This window comes from Petaurus breviceps, unplaced genomic scaffold (assembly GCF_028583685.1).
Source record: "Petaurus breviceps papuanus isolate PSGF00001 unplaced genomic scaffold, PetGlider_PUasm1.0 90903, whole genome shotgun sequence".
NCBI lineage: Eukaryota > Metazoa > Chordata > Mammalia > Diprotodontia > Petauridae > Petaurus > Petaurus breviceps.
In genome coordinates, this window is record NW_027187376.1 from 10,078,251 (window position 1) to 10,095,622 (window position 17,372).

General features: G+C 40.7%; 1 protein-coding gene across 1 annotated transcript in view; it reads left to right on the top strand.

Annotated features, from left to right (window-relative positions):
- Window positions 1-6,899: 6,899 nt before the first annotated feature.
- Window positions 6,900-17,372, top strand: part of ACADL (acyl-CoA dehydrogenase long chain) — a 54,215-nt gene continuing 43,742 nt past the window's right edge. Inside the window, exons 1-4 of the mRNA XM_069075227.1 lie at window positions 6,900-7,342; window positions 10,173-10,328; window positions 13,805-13,942; window positions 14,730-14,894. Coding sequence (XP_068931328.1) covers window positions 7,257-7,342; window positions 10,173-10,328; window positions 13,805-13,942; window positions 14,730-14,894 — 545 coding nt within the window. The 5' untranslated portion in view covers window positions 6,900-7,256. The remainder of the gene's footprint in view (window positions 7,343-10,172; window positions 10,329-13,804; window positions 13,943-14,729; window positions 14,895-17,372) is intronic.

Here is a 17,372-nt window from a genome sequence, read left to right on the forward strand (position 1 = left end):
AATTAGAGATTTTTAATTTGTTTTATTTCTAGTGTTTTTTTTAGTTGCATGCCCAGTTCATTGTTTTTTCTTTTTCTATTTTGTCAATGTAAGAATTTAGAGAAGTAAAATTTCCCCTAAGCCCTGCTTTGGTTTCATCCCATAAATTTTAGCATGTTTTCTTATTTTCATCATTCTCTTTAATGAAATTATTGTTTCTGTGATTTGTTCTTTGATCCACTTATTCTTTAGGATTCAATTATTTTGTTTTCAATTAATATTTCATCTATCTTTCCACTGCCCTTTGTTGAATGTAATTTTTATTGCATTATAATTTGAAAGAATAATTTAATATTTCCACCTTTCTATATTTGATTTTGAGAATTTTATGCCCGAATACATGGTCAGTTTTTGTGTAGGTGCCATGTACTACTGAGAAAAAGGTATATTCTTTTCAGTCCTCAGTCAGTTTTCTCCAAAGGTTTGTCATATCTAACTTTCTAACATTCTATTTACCTCCTTAGAGTTTCTTTCATGTTTATTTTTTGGTCATATTTATCAAGTTCTGAGAGGGTACAGTTGAGGCCCCACTGATAAAGTTTCGCTTTCTATTTCTTCTTATAACTCACTTAACTTCTCCTTTAAGTTGGATGCTCTACCACTTGGTGCATATGTGTTTAGTGTTGATATTATCTTCATTATCTATTGTACCTTTTAGCAAGATGTGCTTTCCTCCCTTATCTCTTTTAATTGGGTCTATTTTTGCTTTGTTTGAGATCAGGATTGTTACCCCTGATTTTTTTACTTCAGCTGAGGTATTATAAATTGTGCTCCAGCCCCTTACCTTGACTCTATGTGTATATCTCTTCTTCAAATGTGTTTCTTGTAAACAACATATTGGAGGATTCTGCTTTTTGATCCACTCTGCTATCAGCTTCCATTTTATGGGAGAGTTAGTTCATCCCATTCAAATTCACGGTTATGATTACTAATTGTGTATTTCCCTCCATCTTCTTTTTCCTTTCGTTTTTCCTCTCCCTCCTTTCACCCTTTCCCACCTCAACAATATTTTGTTTCTACCTCCTCCCCTGATCTGCCCTCCCTTTTGTCAGTCTCCCCCCCCCCCACACCTTTACTTTTTTTTGTTTTCCCCAAGGCAATCAGTGTTAAGTGACTTGCCTGGGAGTCAAAAAGCTAGTAAAGTATCAAGTGTCTGAGGCCAGATTTGAACTCAAGTCCTCTTGACTCTAGGGCTGGTGCTCTATTTTACCACCTAGCTACTCTCCACCCTTTACTTCTTCCCCTCCTATTTCCTTGTCAGGTAAAACAGATTTCTATATTCAACTGATTGTGTATATTATTCTCTCTTTGAGCCAATAGTGATGAGAATAAGGCTGAAGTGATGCCCATAGCCCACTTTCCTACCCCTCCACTGTAATAGATCTTTCATGCCTCTTCATATAAAGTAATTTACCCATTTCTACCTTTCCTTTCCTTCTGCACCCATTATAATCTTTCTCATCCCTTATTTTTTATGTCATTCCCTCAAATTCACTTTATACCTGTGCCCTCTGTCAATACAGATTCCTTCTAGCTCTACTATTAGTGATACAGTTAAGAATTACAAGCATCAACTTCCCACATAGGGATGTAAATAGTTGAACTCTTATGTTTTCTCTTCCCTTTTTATTTGTTTATGCTTCTTTTGGGTCTTGATATCAGAGATCAGACTTTTGGTTTAATTCCGGTCTCTTTATGATAATTTTAAATCCTATTTCATTAAATGACCATTTCCCGCTTTCATGTATTATGCTTAATTTTGCCAGGTAAGTGATTCTTGGTTGTAGTCCTAGCTCCTCTGCCTTTCAAAATAACATGTTCTAAGATCTTTGATCTTTTAATGTTGTAGCTGCTAATTGTGTATCCTGCTAATGTGTAATCCTGATTGTGGTTTCCCAATATCTGAATTGTTTCTTTCTGGACACTTGTAGTATTTTTTTCCTTGACCTAATAGTTCTGAAATTTGACTGTAATTTTCCTTGGAGATTTTATTTTGGTATCTCCTTCATGAAGCAATCAGTGGATTCTTTCAATGCCTTTTTTTGTCTTATGTTTCTAGGACATCAAGGCAGTTTTCTTTGATAATTTCTTGAAAGATGCTGTCCAGGTCCTCCTTTTGATTATGGCTTTCAGGTAGTCCAATCATTATGAAATTTTCTCTCCTTGATCTATTTTCCAGGTCAGTTGTTTTTCCAATGAGGTATTTTACTTTTTCTTCTATTTTTTCATCCTTTTGAATTGATTGATTACTGATATCTCATAGAGTCAGTAGCCTCCACTTGCTGAACTGTAACTATTAAGGAGTTGTTTTCCTCAGATAACTTTTATACTTTCTTTGCTATTTGGCCAATTGTATGTTTTAAGCAGTTATTTTCTTCAGTGAATTTTTGTATTTCCTTTTCCATTTAGCCAATTCTACTTTTTAAGCAGTTTTTTCCCCTTTTTCCAAGCTGTTGACTTGTCTTTCATAATTCTCTTGCATTGCTCTCATCCTTTCCCCACTTTTTCTTCTATCTCTCTTAAATGATTTTTAAGCCCCTTTTTGAGCTTTCCATAAGTACTTTCTAGGGTTGAAATCCCTTCCCATTTTTCTTTAGGGCTTTGCCCATAGGTCTTTTGATGTTATTGTCCTCTTCTGAGTTTCTGTCTTGATCTTCCCTGACATCATAATAACTTTCTATGGTCAGATTATTATTATTATTATTATTATTGTTGCTGATGCTGCTGTTTTTTGCTCATCATTTTTGGCTTCTTTTCCTTTCTTTTAAATTTGAGCTCTGCTCCCAGGATAGAAAGGCTTCTTGTGCCAGGAGCTGCAGTCCCTGGTTGTTTACCTGGTGCTGCACTGATGTTACCCAGAGGCTCATGGAGGACCCTTATGTCTAGTGCTGTGCTAAGGGGGTGGTGGCACTGCTGAAGGCCACAGAGGCCTGCCAGTTTACTTGGTGCTGACCTGGGATCCTAGTGCTGGTGTCTGATGCATGCTGAGGTCTTTTCTGCCCATTTTCCTGGGGCTACACTGAAGCAGTTAGCTGCAAGCTGCCTGCTTGCTTAGTTATGGGTACCTATTTGCATAGTCTGAAGGTCTGGCTGCTGAAGATTACCTGTTTGCCCAAGGCTATGCTGAAGCATTTGCCAGTTTTCAGAGTTGGAGTTTGCCATTTCCCTGATTATACTGAAGCATGTGTGAGGTCCTGCTGTTGGTGTTCGCCTGCTCCACCACACTGGGGCTCAGGATCTACTGACTTGCTGAGGTGGGGCTTGCTGTTGGCTTGTTGGGATGCTTCCTGTCCTATACTATGCTCCCCTTTTATTGGAGTGATACAGACCTCTCCTTCATATCTTCCAGGTTTCTTGGACTCAAAAGATTATTTCATCCCATCTTTTTGCTAGTTCTGCTATTCCAGGTTTTGTTTTGGGGTGCAATTTTATGGTTGTTTGGAGGTGAATATGGGAGAATTATGGAAATTTACTGCTTATTCCACCTTTTTGGCTTCTGGAAGTTCCCCATCCAAGACAATTCCAAAGAACTTATGATACAAAATGCTATCTACCTCTAGAGAGAGATAAGTGATGAACTCTTGAGTACAAAATGAAGTATAATTTTCTCAATTTCTTAATTTTGTTTTTTTTTTCAACATGGCTAATATGGAAATGTTTTGCATGATTTCAAATATGCAACTGACATCATTTTCCTTGCCTTCTCAGTGAGTGGGGGAAGGGAGAGAGAGAGAATTTGAAACTCAAAATTTTTTTAAATGTTAAAAATAAATAATTTTTTAAAATAAAAAATAAAACATAAACTAGATTGCCATCAATCTAAGAATATTAGATCATTTGAATGCATCTCCAAATCACCCATCTGGGGAAAAATATTCCATGCATGTAGCTTCCAGTGCTGGCATTCTGCGCTGATTTCATATAGACATCGATATAGAGTAATCACCACTTTTAATCTCACAAGCTAAAAGGTATGACACCATTCTCCAGCAATTACTATTCTAAATGCAGATCAAATATGCCATGGATAAAAATTGTCCCTAATTAATTTATCAAACCTAATGGAAATCTAAATTTTACATTTCTCAAATCTCAAGCTTGTTTGATATGTTCTAACTACTTTTCTAAATCCATAAAGATGCCAGTGTCTGTGAAATTAAGCTTGGAAGTTATTACAAATTTCAAATCCAACTCCAACTCCTAGAACTTGAATTTATCTATTCAGAAACATTCTCCTGCCCTAGAGGATTTCTAAAAGATAGATCTTCTGTAGCAAATTCCCTTTTCATTGGTATATTCCTTTCCAATATTTCCTGGATTTCCTCCATTGTCCTTTTGGCTTAGAAATTCTATATGAATTATTTAATGATACAGGATGAGCCTTTATAAGTAGGTTGGTTTTTTCATGTAAACAAGATATTCTAAATATACCAAGTATTTCTCCAAGGGGAGTTCATAGCTTTACAGGTATGTCAACTGAAATCATTCTGGGTGTTTTGCTATTCTCTTATCCCAACAAGATGGGCAAATGGCACAGTGAAGAGTGCTCTGCCTGGAGTCAGGAAAACTTGAGTTCAAATCCAGCCTGAGACACTATTCACTTAACCTCTGTCTTCCTCAGTTTCCTCATCTGTAAGACAGGAAGAAAAATACAACCTAACTTCAAGGAGTGTTGTGCAGATAAAATGAGATATTTGTAAAGTACTATATAAGTGCTAGCTAGTATTATTAGCAATGATATTTTTTTTGAAAACTTCCCTAAATGTCTGTTGCCATTCCTGTGCTTTCTTTTCTCTGCTTCCTGCTGCCAACTAAAAAGTTGGATCTTGCTGGAGACAGAGAACAGGCCAAAAAAAAAAAAATTAAGTCCTTGTATTGAGCCCTGTTTAAGGAAATAACTTAGCTCCATCCTGCTGTTTGGAGCCATTGGTGTAAGCATTTTGAACAGTCACAGCTTGCTATCTCCATTTTACCTTTATTAAGTTTTTATGGCTTCTCCCCCTAGCCTCAAAAGCATCTCTATACATTTCATGTTGCATTTAATCGAGCTTCAAGTTTGTACTGAGTTTAATTAATTAAAATAAATAGAACACCCTGAAAGGTAAGTATGCAATAGAACTGACCTAGTGAATGCTGAAATTGTTCAGAGAGTTATCTTAGCTCAACAGTTTTTCCTGGAATTTCAGTTGATAGTAAAAGATTAAGGAAAAGTTAGGTAAGGCCAAATAAATATCTGAATATCTTTTTTCAGACCACCTCCAATTACCCTCAAAGTTATAAGATTTAGTTGGTCAGTCAATAAACTTTTATTAGCTTTGTGCCAGGCACTGTGCTAAACAATGGAGATACAAACACGAAAAAGATAGTTTCTGCCTTCAAGAAGCTTATAATCTAATGGTAGAAGGCAACATACACAAACAAAAAGGAAGATGAAAAAGAGAGGGAGAGAAGAGGAAGTATCCAGTTAGAGAAGCCCAAGGGATGCAGTCTGGTAGGAAATGTAGAGGTGACTGGTCTGGCTACCCTACTTAAATGGGGTTTGGAGGGCTCTGGGTTCTGCCCTACAATCAGAGGGGGCCCAGGGGCAGAAGATATGGAGGAAGGCATTCATAGATAAAGAATGTAAGCATCCTTGACTCTCCTTTACACTCCATATTCGATCATTGTCAAATTTCACCAATTCTACTCCCTAACACTGTCACATCTGTCCCCTTCTCTGCCTTCTTCAAAATTATTTTGTATACACTGTCCCCCTGCCACCATCCCTGCTGTCTATATTCTTTTTTTCATTTTTGTCTTTGTAGTCACAGTGCACTTAGTAGGGGGCAAAATTCATCCTTCTTGTTCTCTCTAAAACATAGCTGATCACCTCCTGAATACTCTCTCCTCGATAGGTTTTCATGACTGTTCTCACCTGGCTCTCTTTCTATCTGACTGCTTCTTCTCAGTCTTCTTACCTTCATAACATTTCTCCTACCGGACCCTTCTCCCCACTCACACAACCACACCTGCTATAGAGGCCCTTTTCACCTCCTAGCTGGACTATCACAGCAATTGTCTTCAAACTGGTTTCTCCCTGCTCCAACCCATCGTCCTCTCACCTGCCAAAGTGATTTTCCCAAAGAACAGATTTGACCACTATAAATTCCTATGTCTACCTATTACCTCCAGAACCAACAAAAAATCCTCAGAGGCTTAAATCTCTTGGCAGCCTGGCTTCTTCCTGCGTTTCCCCTCCACCGTGATCCAGAGACTCTGGCTTACTTTCTGCTTCTCACACAGGACACTTCTTTTCCCCGTCATTCGTCACAGGCCTATTCACTGAATGGGCAGTTAGCTCACTCTAAGAGAAAACCTGCAACGGCCTCAGCCTCAAAGGGCCAGGGTCTCCCACTGCATCCTGACTCATCTCCAGTCGTCCTGACGGATATCTGGCCACTGGACCCAGATGGCTCTGGAGGAGAAAGTGAGGCTGGTGACTTTGTACAGCCTGCCTCACTTAAATCCAATTCACTTGCATCAACTTCCCGATGTCATGGTCCTCTTCTCCAAGGACAAACACAACAACAACAAGCCACTGGCTGGCCACTACTGCTGGAATGCTTTCTCTCTTCAACCATCAAAGGCTCTTAATAAATGTTAACCGACTGACTGCCCTCTGCCTCCTGTATGCCCTGCGTTTCCTCTAGACGCCACTGCAGCCCCTTTCCCACAGGCTGATATCCCTCCCTCCGGTGCTTTGCCTCTCCCACTGAGATCGCTCTCCGTCTACGCCTTGTAGTCTTGTATGTAAATATTTACCCGGGGTCTACCCAGCCCGGCCGGGTTAGAGCCGAGCTCCGGGAAAGGCCGGGCTGCACCTTGGCCCCCAAGCGGGGGTTCCATAAATGCTCAGACTTTGTATCCCCAGGCTAATTAACGCCTGGCGCCTCCCGGACAGCCTGATCCCAGCTCCACTTCCCCGGACTTAGAGGTGGGCCCCGGGGCTGGGCTTTGGAGGGCGGGCTCGGGCTCTCCCGCTGGGATTCTGGCTCGGACTCGCTGCCAAGCACTGCGGGCTGGCGGGCGGGAGAGCAGTACGCAGCCTCGCCACCCGCCCGGTCGGTCGCTAGGGGGAGCCTCGGTTCGCACCCCGCCCGGGCTCTGACTTGTTTAGAGCCGAAGTCACCGCGCCTTGGAGACCTCGTCCTCGAGCTCGGCGCGCCCTCACCCTGGCCATGGCCTCCCTGCTGTTCTGCAGGGCCCTCCGCGGCTGGAGCCGCCTGACTCGCAAGCCTTTGGTCCCCACCGCCCCAAGTACTAGGCGAGTGTCCATCCGGGGCCGGGCTGGGGCAGGGGGGGCGGGAAGACGGGCGGAAGGAGCCCCTCGTGGGATGAAACAAAGTTTGGGGGTTCCCTTTGCTAGCGGGTAGCGTCGCCGGGGAAATGGGTCGCGCCCAGGCTGAGCCCCGCGTCCTGCCGCGGGGAGGGGAGCCGGGTGAGGTAGCCTCCTGGCTGAGGTGCCACCGAGCCGGACTTGTTGGGCCGCTTCTCCAACCCGGACCTGCCCTGTCACCTCCGCCGCCTCCGTGCCAGCTGTTGCTCCGGGCTGCCGGGGAGGCGACTCCGACCCTGTCTCAGAGGCTGGAGCTGGAGGTAGGTGGGGAGGCCCTACTCTGAAGGCACTGAGGTCGTGACCGTGAACTTTGGCCTCCTTTGCCCTCTCTGGAGGGCCCAAGGTCGTGACCGTGAACTTTGGCCTCCTTTCCCCAGCCGGAAGCCCCAGCAGCTGCCGTTTCCAAATTTAGCCTTTTGGCTGCCAGGCTCTGGTGGGACAGCGTCTCCACCTGGGGCAAAGGGCATCCTCGCTGGTGGGGTGCCCGGGGAGGGGCCGGGGGTCTCCTCACAGCGCCACGCGGGACGTCCGGCTTCATCCCCCAAGAGCGGGTTGGGAGGCCGGAGGCCGGAGGGGCTCTTCATCAGCTGCAGGGCTGCCGCCGTTAGACTGGGAGCGCCCCGAGGGCAGGGGCCGTCCTGTGTTCCCTTGTTGTCCCCAGGACCCCCAGAGCGCCTGACACGTAGTAGGCGCTGGGTAAACCGAGACACCCAGAGAACTGGGCTTTTATCAGTGTTTCTTAGAAAGACCGTGTTAAACTGCCGGAGCCGTTCGCAAATTTTCTGGTCTTACTTTAGGTTTCAGAGGATCCTTCCCCGTCCGCCGGAGCTTCCTTTTGTGATGCTCATAGCATCACATTTTCTGCATTAGTGTGCCCCCCAGAGTTCCTGAAGCCCACTTTGCGAACCGCGGATGTACATACACGCTTTTACACCATGCGCCTTCTTTCGAAAGTGAAGGCATGCACTATCCAACAGAAAGGCCCTGTTGTGAGGAGGAAATCAATTGGTATCGATTCCTACGATTTATTTTTTGTTTGATTATAGGATTAAACTCCTTCTTTACGGAAAAGCCAGCCCTAACTGCTAAACCAGACTAACTTAACCTGGCTGTAGATTTAGTGAATAGATAGATTGATAAGACATTTAGTAGCAATTTATAAAATTTTATTCTAAATTTTTAGAAAATTTAGAATAAGATATATATATATATATGTATATGTGTATATATATATATAGCAATTGGGGTTAAGTAACTTGCTCAAGGTTACACGGCCAGTTATTTCTGGGTTGCTAAGTATCTGAGCCCGGATTCAATCCCCCAGGTCATCCCGACACTGGGGGCCGGTGCTCTTACTCGCTGAGCCACCTGGCTGCCCCTAAGATATATATCTTTGTAGGAATAAAATAATCGTAGGATTATAAAGACTCTATAATGGCTGAGAGTTAAGTTCAGACTGTGGGAGAAAGGGGAGTTAGCCAAAGGTTAAGTTTTCCTTCCAGTCTTAGAGAAGCTCACTTTTTTCTTGAGCCAGAGTCTAAGTAAAATAATGGAACCTTCTAAGGTTGGTAGCTGGAGGATAGAGGGAGCGGGGAAATGACTGCTAACTCCAAACTGCAGGTGCCGCTTTCCCGAGAGCTTGCTGGTTACAAGACATCACCTGCAGGGCAGAGACTTTTGGGGTATATCGCACTTTGACACTAGGTGTTACTCTGGGTTTAAGAAAGCTTGGGAGAGGTGCCCTAACTAATCACATAATCTGCCTTCTTCAGTTAAACGATGTTCAGAACATGTTTCTGTATTTTTTTTTCCCTCTCTTTTGTTAAAAATCAGCCCTGTAAATCACATGTTGTCTCAGACATCTGAGGACTAAGATGACCTGGTTTTATATGCGAACACTAGCTTTGCCAACTAAATCATAAGTGCTTGATCTTCAGTTTCTTTTTATTTCAGATAATTAATTTTAACAATTGGCAGTTTGAAGACTCAAATTGAAAACACCAGAATTGGACTATGGTGTATGTTAGTTATTATTCGGAGTTCTTTCCCAGGATACTTTGTTCTTCCTAAAGTGCTTTGTAAACCTGAGTGCTAGGTAAATGTGATGTATTGATTTATTCCCTCATGATAAAATTCCGTTAGACAGAATTAGTAATAATAAATTATAATAGTTTCTTAATATGAGGTGAATTTTGTGAAGTTAATAAATTTTCAAAAATTGTGGTTTTAGAATTCACCCATTATTCAAATAGAATCATCCTCCCTAGACAAATCACTTAACCTCTGTTGGCCTCAGTTTCCTCATCTATAAAATGGATACAATAGCACCTATGTCTTAGTATTGTTGTGAGGATCAAATGAGATGTGTATGTAAAGTGATTTGCAAACCTTCAGTCACAATATAAATGCTAGTTATTTTATTATTGCTATGGTGGAGGGGATTGTTTTATTTGCTTTTTGGAGGGGGAAGGGCAGGGCAATTGGGGTTAAGTGACTTGCCCCAAGGTCACACGGCTAGAAAGTGTTAAGGGTCTGAGGTCTGGATTTGGACTTAGGTCCTCTGGACTCCAGGGCTGACGCTCTATTCACTGCGCCACCTAGCTGCCCCACTATTGTCTGGTCCTGAACTGACTCTCCTGAAAAGTCATAACTTTTCATTGTTTAATGAAGTTGTAGATGACAATAGTCTGATAGGGATAAAGTGACAGACTATTCAAGGCAAAATTGCTAATGGGTCTTTGAATTTTTTTTTTTTAAGATCCTCACATGCAGTAGAAAAAGGTCGGCTTGAAAGTTCATCTGCCAAAAGCCTCACAGATGTCGGCATTCGGAGAATCTTTTCTTCGGACCATGACATGTTCAGGGAAAGTGTCCGGAAGTTCTTTCAAGAGGAGGTGATTCCACATCACACAGAGTAAATAAGATAATTTTTGTTTCCATTTTGAATATTATGAGTTTAGATGTAGCGTCAGCATGGCAATATCTTACAAAGGTAAAGCCCATTCCTCTTATACTTTGTATGTTTTGGACTCGATTGCTATATAGCTATTTCAGAACATTGACTAGCTATTAGTTAGTCCCCTGTTTGTTAATGAACAGCTGAACCTGAAGTATTTGGTTTAATTCAGAATACTTTTGTAAGTTTGGTGGTGTTGGGTTTTTTTCCCCAACCGGGTAAACAGCACAGTTGTTTGCTCTTGCTCTCCATCATTACTGAATCTGAATATGTTAACATCATTATGACAAGAATTATGTTTTTATTATACAACTTTCAAAACCAGATGGGTTTTTTATCTAAATGAAAACTAGGGGGTGAAGAGGATGGAGCTATGGCATGGAGCAGGAAGACCCAAGTATAAATCTGGCCTCAGCCGGACTAGACATGTGGCTGACCCTCTGCCTGCCTCAGTTTCCTCATCTATAAAATTGGGATGGTAATAGAACCTGCCTCCCAAGGTGAGGAAATATTTTTAAAGTGTTTTGCAAGCCCAGCATGCTATAAATACTAGCTATTATTACTTCTTTTATTATCTACTTAAATTGGAAAGATGCCATTTTTATAGAATGTATCAGAACCAAGGTCATTCTCCAAAAATGGAAATTTACCCCTCAAACTCAGAAAAATAAAAATGACCTGCATTTGTCTGGGCCTTTAAAAGGCTTTCTCACTGCAACCCTATGAAGTGGATCATACAAAAATATCTCTATTTTACAAATGAATGAAAAACCTGAGTTAAGACACTTCTCCAAGAACACATAGCTACTAAGAGTCTGACTCAGGATTCTCTCCCAAGTTGTCTAGCCCCTTTCCATGTCCAGTGTCTTTCTGCTATACATTCTTACTTTTGCTCACTCTTATATTCAGTTTCTTACCAATATTCAGAGGCAGCAGGAAGTAGTGAATAGGGAATGGTTTTGAGGTCAGGAAGACCTGAGTTCAAATCCATTCTCCGGCATGTGCTGGATAAGTATTACCAGACTATTTTTTTTAATCAATCAGTCATAAACTTTTTTTTTGTTCTCAACATTCACTTTTATAAGATTTTGAGTTCCAATTTTTTTTCTCCTTCCCTCCTCTCTATCTTCCTCAAGACAGCAAGCAGTCTGATATAGGTTACACAAGTATAATCATATTAAACATATTTCTGCATTAGTCATGTTGTGAAAGAAGAATCAGAACAAAAGGGGAAAACCACAAGAAAGAAAAAAAGTGTGAAAATAGTGTGCTTTGATTTGCGTTCAGACTCCATGGGTCTTTCTCTGAATGTGGATAGTATTTTTTGGAGTTATCTTAGATCATTGTATTACTAAGAAAATCTAAGTCAATCATAGTTGACTATCACACAATGTTGCTGTTGCTGTATACAGTGTTCTGGTTCTGCTTACTTTACTCAGCATCAGTTCATGTAAGTCTTTTCAGGTTTTTCTGAAATCTTCTTGCCCATCATTTCTTATTATAGCACAATAGGATTCCATTACATTCATATACCACAGTTTGTTCAGCCATTCCCTCAATCTCCAATTCTTTGACACCACAAAAAAAAGCTGCTATAAATATTTTTGTACATATGGGTCCTTTTCCCATTTGTGTAATCTCTTTGGGATACAGACCCAGCAGTAGTATTGCTGGGTCAAAGGTATAAAACACAGTTTTATAGCCCTTTGGGTATAGTTCCAAATTGCTCTCCAGAATGGTTGTTGCCAGACAATTCTTAAACACTATAGGTGCCAACCTGCCTTAATGGAGAGTTTCTTCACTGTAAATCATACACACTATGTATGTGTGACATCAGTCACAGTGACATCAGGTGACTTATTTATTTGTTCCTTGACTCATATACTTTATGGGACTTTTCCTGGTGAATCATTAAAGGGAATGAACACTAGCAGCTGAAATAAATTCTAGGCTATCACCCAATTCTAAAGCCTTCTCTTTGTAAATTCCTGATAGCATTTTACATTTTAAATTGAGACCTTCAAACTGGTGTCATCTTTCCTATTTACCTTCAAGTGCCATTTTTTAAAAAGACCCATTTTTCAACTTATTTAAATATGAAATACTTCAGTGATCCATTTTTATTTATTTTTTGAGGGGGGGGAACCTCATTGTTAACTCACCCTCTTTTCCCAAAAAGAAAAGAAAAACAGTCTTTGTAACAGATCTACAGGTTTTCAGTATTCAAAGATCACATCTCATTCTGTACCTTGAGTCTTTATGAAGGGGTGGGCAGCTTATTTCATCATTAGTCCTCTGGAACTGTGGTTGAAAAATGCATTGATGATCCAAAACAGTTCCAAAAGACTCATGAGGGAGTCTTTCACATTCAGAGAAAGAAGTGATGGAATCTGAATGCATATCGAAGGTACTACTTTTTTGGTTTTTTTTCTTTTTGTTCTGTTTCTTTTTTTATGACATGACTAATGTGGAAATAAGTTTTACATGATTGTGTATTTATAACCTATATGAGATTGCTTACCATCTTGGGCAGAGGAGAGGGGAGGGAGAAAAATTTGGAACTCAATATTTCAAAAAATGAATATTTAAAATTGTACATGTAATTGGAAAAGATAAAAATACCATTAAATTAGGAAAAAAATGCATTGATGAGTCTTTCAAAGCTGTTTGTCCCTATCGTTGTCATTGTTGTCATTGTATAAGCTGCCCTCCAGGTTTTCTCCTCTGCACCAGTTCATAGGAGTCTTCCCAGTTTACTCTGAAACCACTCATTTCATCATTTCTTATGATGTAATACTGTTCCATTATATTCTCTATTATGTTGTTCACCTGTTCCTCAAGTGATGAGCACCTCTTGATTTTCTATTAAATGGTAAGTATCGGTAGGGCTTCCTTTGGCCTAAGACAAAGGAATAGAGTTAATACATACACTACTAGCAATTGTATTAATTAACTTAAATCATAAGTAAATACCTGAATTTCTCAGGGTTCCATTTTTCAGAAGCTATATCGTAGGCTCACTTGTCTTCCTTTTCTCCAGCTGGAAGAAGAGTAGAGCAGTATTCCCTTCTTTTGCCTGCCCAATAACTTTCTCAGGTCCATCCTGCTTTAGGATTACATCCCTGCACGCTCAAACTTCCAGCAAAAGAGCAGCATCTTATTTAAATCCAAGGGATTACAGGAGGTCCAAGCATTGCCTCTTGTTACTACTGGATGCTAGCCAGGCGTAACATATCTGCAGGAGAAAAGGAAAGAGAAGAGAGAAGAAAAAACATAATAATAATAATAGAATAAGGGAAGACATTACCAGTGATTGTATAAGGTGTCAATCATGGCACACACTGACTTTCTCCATTAGAAGATAAGTAAAATAGAAGGCCTAACAATCTGGGAAATGAAAAGTTCTCTAACTCTTAACTCTCTTCAATTTGCAGGTGGGAGAAAGCTGGACAGGTAAGTAGGGAACTTTGGGAAGAAGCTGGAAAACGAGGACTGCTAGGTGTCAACATTGCAGAGAAACATGGTGGTATTGGTGGAGACTTGCTTTCTACAGCCATTGTCTGGGAGGAACAGTAAGTGTCGAAGTGCATTTTTACTAATGTTAATTGATATTTCTGTGATAAATCATAAATCACAGTGTGGCAGAGCTGGAAAAGACCTTAGGAATCATTTACTGTAATCCCTTTATTTTATTGATAAGGAAACTGAGACCTAGAATGCTATGTGACTTACCTTGGTGACATGGTGATGAGGTTGTACTTTCTACCTTGGGCTTCCTGACTCACAATCCAGTGCTTTTTCCACTAGAGGACACATTGCCTCCTGAACTGCTTTCAAAAATTAATGCCATTTTTTTCTTTGAAGCCTGAGAACTCAGATTAAATCACTGGGTCTATGGGAATGGGGAGAGGGCCAGGAAGGAGATGGTATCTTTTAAATTGATCAATTTATTGTAGATATTGAAAATAGTTATTAAAATATTTTAGTCAAATATTCATTAAAGTTCATTTATGAGGCTGGCATTTGATCCTTGAAAGAAAAAAACTTCATATTTCTTTAAAAAGTATGACCAGAGTAAAAGAAAAAAATGATCCAATCATGGTATGAGAGAGGGAAGGATGGCCCAGTGGTATGCATACAATATCAAGAAATAGGGAAAAACATTAGGTTGTTGTAAATGGGTTCCGTTCTTCATGGTTGAGGGGAAGTACCCACACAAGTAAGATTACAGATTCATCAAAATATTAAAGAAATATTAATATCAGAATCAAGCAACTCTAATAATACCTGTTTTATCTAGGTTTAATTTTTTCCCCTTGCTCTTCTCCCCTCTCCCACCCTACCCTCTTACTTTCTAAGAGCATACTCAAATTGTACAGGCCCCGGATTTAGTCTTCATTCAGACATCGTTATGCCCTATATTGCAAACTATGGATCAGAAGAACAGATTAAACGATTTATCCCTGAGATGACTGCAGGCAAATGTATTGGGGCCATAGCTATGACAGAACCTGGGGCAGGAAGGTAAGCTAATGGATTTTGTTTGATATTCTTAGCAGTCTTTCCAGAAAACAACCTTTGCTCGCCAAGAACTTCAGGATCTATCGTTTTAACAAGTTTCTTTAGTGAAAACAACTATTCTTCAGTTTCCAGTTTATAACAGAAAAATGTGTTTCTCTTCCTTAGCTCTAAAGCTATGATTTGTTGTTGTTGTTGAGTCATTTCAGTCTTGTCCAATGCTTCATGACTCCATTGGGGGTTTTCTTGGGAAAGATACTCATGGTTTCCCATTTCCTTCTCTAACTCATTTTACAGATGACAAAGCTGAGGCAAGCAAGGTTAAGTGACTTACCCAGGGTCACACAGTAAGCTTCTGAGAAAATGAGTCTTCTCAGAAGTCTCCAGGCCCAGCACTTTATCCACTGTGCCAACTAGCTTTCCTAAGCTATGGTTACAAACCATAAATTTACTCCAGAATTGATAATGTTGTTCAGTCAACAAGCATTTATTATCATAGATTTAGATCTGGAAGAAACCTTGGAGGCCTTTGAGTCTAATATCTCATTGGTAAAATGAAGAGATGGAGGCCTGCCATGCTTAACTAACTTGACCAAGCTCACCCTAGTAAGTATCTGGGGTAGGATTTGAGCCCAGTCTTCTTAACTCTGATTCAGAGCCCTATCCACTATACCAATACTGTCAAACTTGAATAGAAATGGTCAGGAAGAACTGAGTTCAAATCTTGTCTCAGAGACTAGCTGTGTTACGCTGGGCAAGTCACTTACCTTCTGTTTATTATTATTTTTTTTTTTGCTTTTTGGAGGGCAATTGGGGTTAAGTGACTTGCCCAAAGTCACATGGCTAGTTTTTGTATTAAGTGTCTGAGGCCGGATTTGAACTCAGATCCTCCTGACTCCAGGGCCAGTTCTCCATTCACTGCACCACCTAGCCACCTCTCCTTCTGTTTATCTTAATCCACAGGAGAAGGAAATGACAAACCACTCCAGTATCTTTGCCAAGAAAACCCAACGGAGAGTATTGACTTGCTATGGTCCACAGAGTCATAGAGAGACACAACTGAATGACTGAACAATAGCAATAACAGATGTGCCACACACTGTGCTGAGCATTCTATAAATACTGCTTCATTTGTGATCCTCACAACAACCCAGTGAGTGTGAATCCCTCATTCACATGGTTTAATAGAGTGTAGTATGGAAGAGAGGGCAGCACTAGCAGCTGAAGGGATCTGGGAAGGTGTATTGTATTGTACTGTATTGAATTGTAAGGGGTATTGTATTGTATTGTGTTGCGTTGTATTGTATTGTAAAGGGAAGAGGAGATGGAGTGGAGTGGGGGAGGGGGGTGACAGGAGTGAATTTCAGGATTGAGAGACAGCCAGTGCAAAGACAGATAGTTAGAGGGCAGCTAATAGTTCACTGGCCCTGGAGTCAGGAGGACCTGAGTTCAAATCCAGCTTCAGACACTTAACACTTACTAGCTGTGTGACCTTGGGCAAGTCACTTAATCCCAATTGCCCTGCCTTCCCTCCTCCAAAAAAGACAAAACAAAACAAAAAAGACAAAGAGTTAGGAGATAGAGTCTGGTGGATAGAAGATCAGTTTGTATGGATCTTAGCACAAGGACAGGAAAATAATAATAGAAGATAATGCCAAAAGGTTACCACAATACCTGGCACAGAGCCAGTGCTTAATAACAAATGTTTATTGATTAATTGAAGGTGTAGATTGGGGCCATGTTGTGAAGATATTTAAATGCTAAATAGAGGCATTTATATCTTATACTAGAGGCAATAGGAAGCTATTGGAATCGAGTGAGAAGGGAAGTATGGCATCATCAGATTTGTGCTTAAGGAAATTTTTCATGTTGACTTTGTCTCTGCTGGCTTAGAATTCCTATCATCTTCCTGAGGCTATCTCCCTTTCTGTGAAGGTCTGGCAAATCCCACATTGAAATCCCTCTCTCCCTTTTATTATGCTTCCTCCTGCTCTAGGGCAGTGAGTATCTAGTCCTTAGCCCCTGGGTAACAGAAGACTTGAGTCAGACCTCACCATCCAAGCTGTGGTGAAATGCTGAGCTTATCTTAGCCAGGAAGCATCACATCATGCCCACACTTACCTGGTCTTGGTTCTGCCTTCTTCAGTGGCATGGGAAAGATACACATTTGTTCCATAGACATTTGTTTTTGTTCTTAACCATTCATTCAACACATTTATTCATTTGACACATTCATACCAATAAAATGAGAAAATTAGTACTCTTTCTTCTCTATCCATTTATTTATTGTCTTAAACTTTTCCATCTGGCCAGCCATGGTCAAACATACTCTGGGATCTCTGCTCCTGGGAAGACTGTGCTAACTGTGCTATTATCATCCCCATTTTACAGTTGAGGAAGCTGAGGCAAACAGAGGTTAAGTGACTTGCCCAGGGTCACACAGCTGCTAAGTGTCAGAAGTTAGATCTGAACTCAGGTCTTATT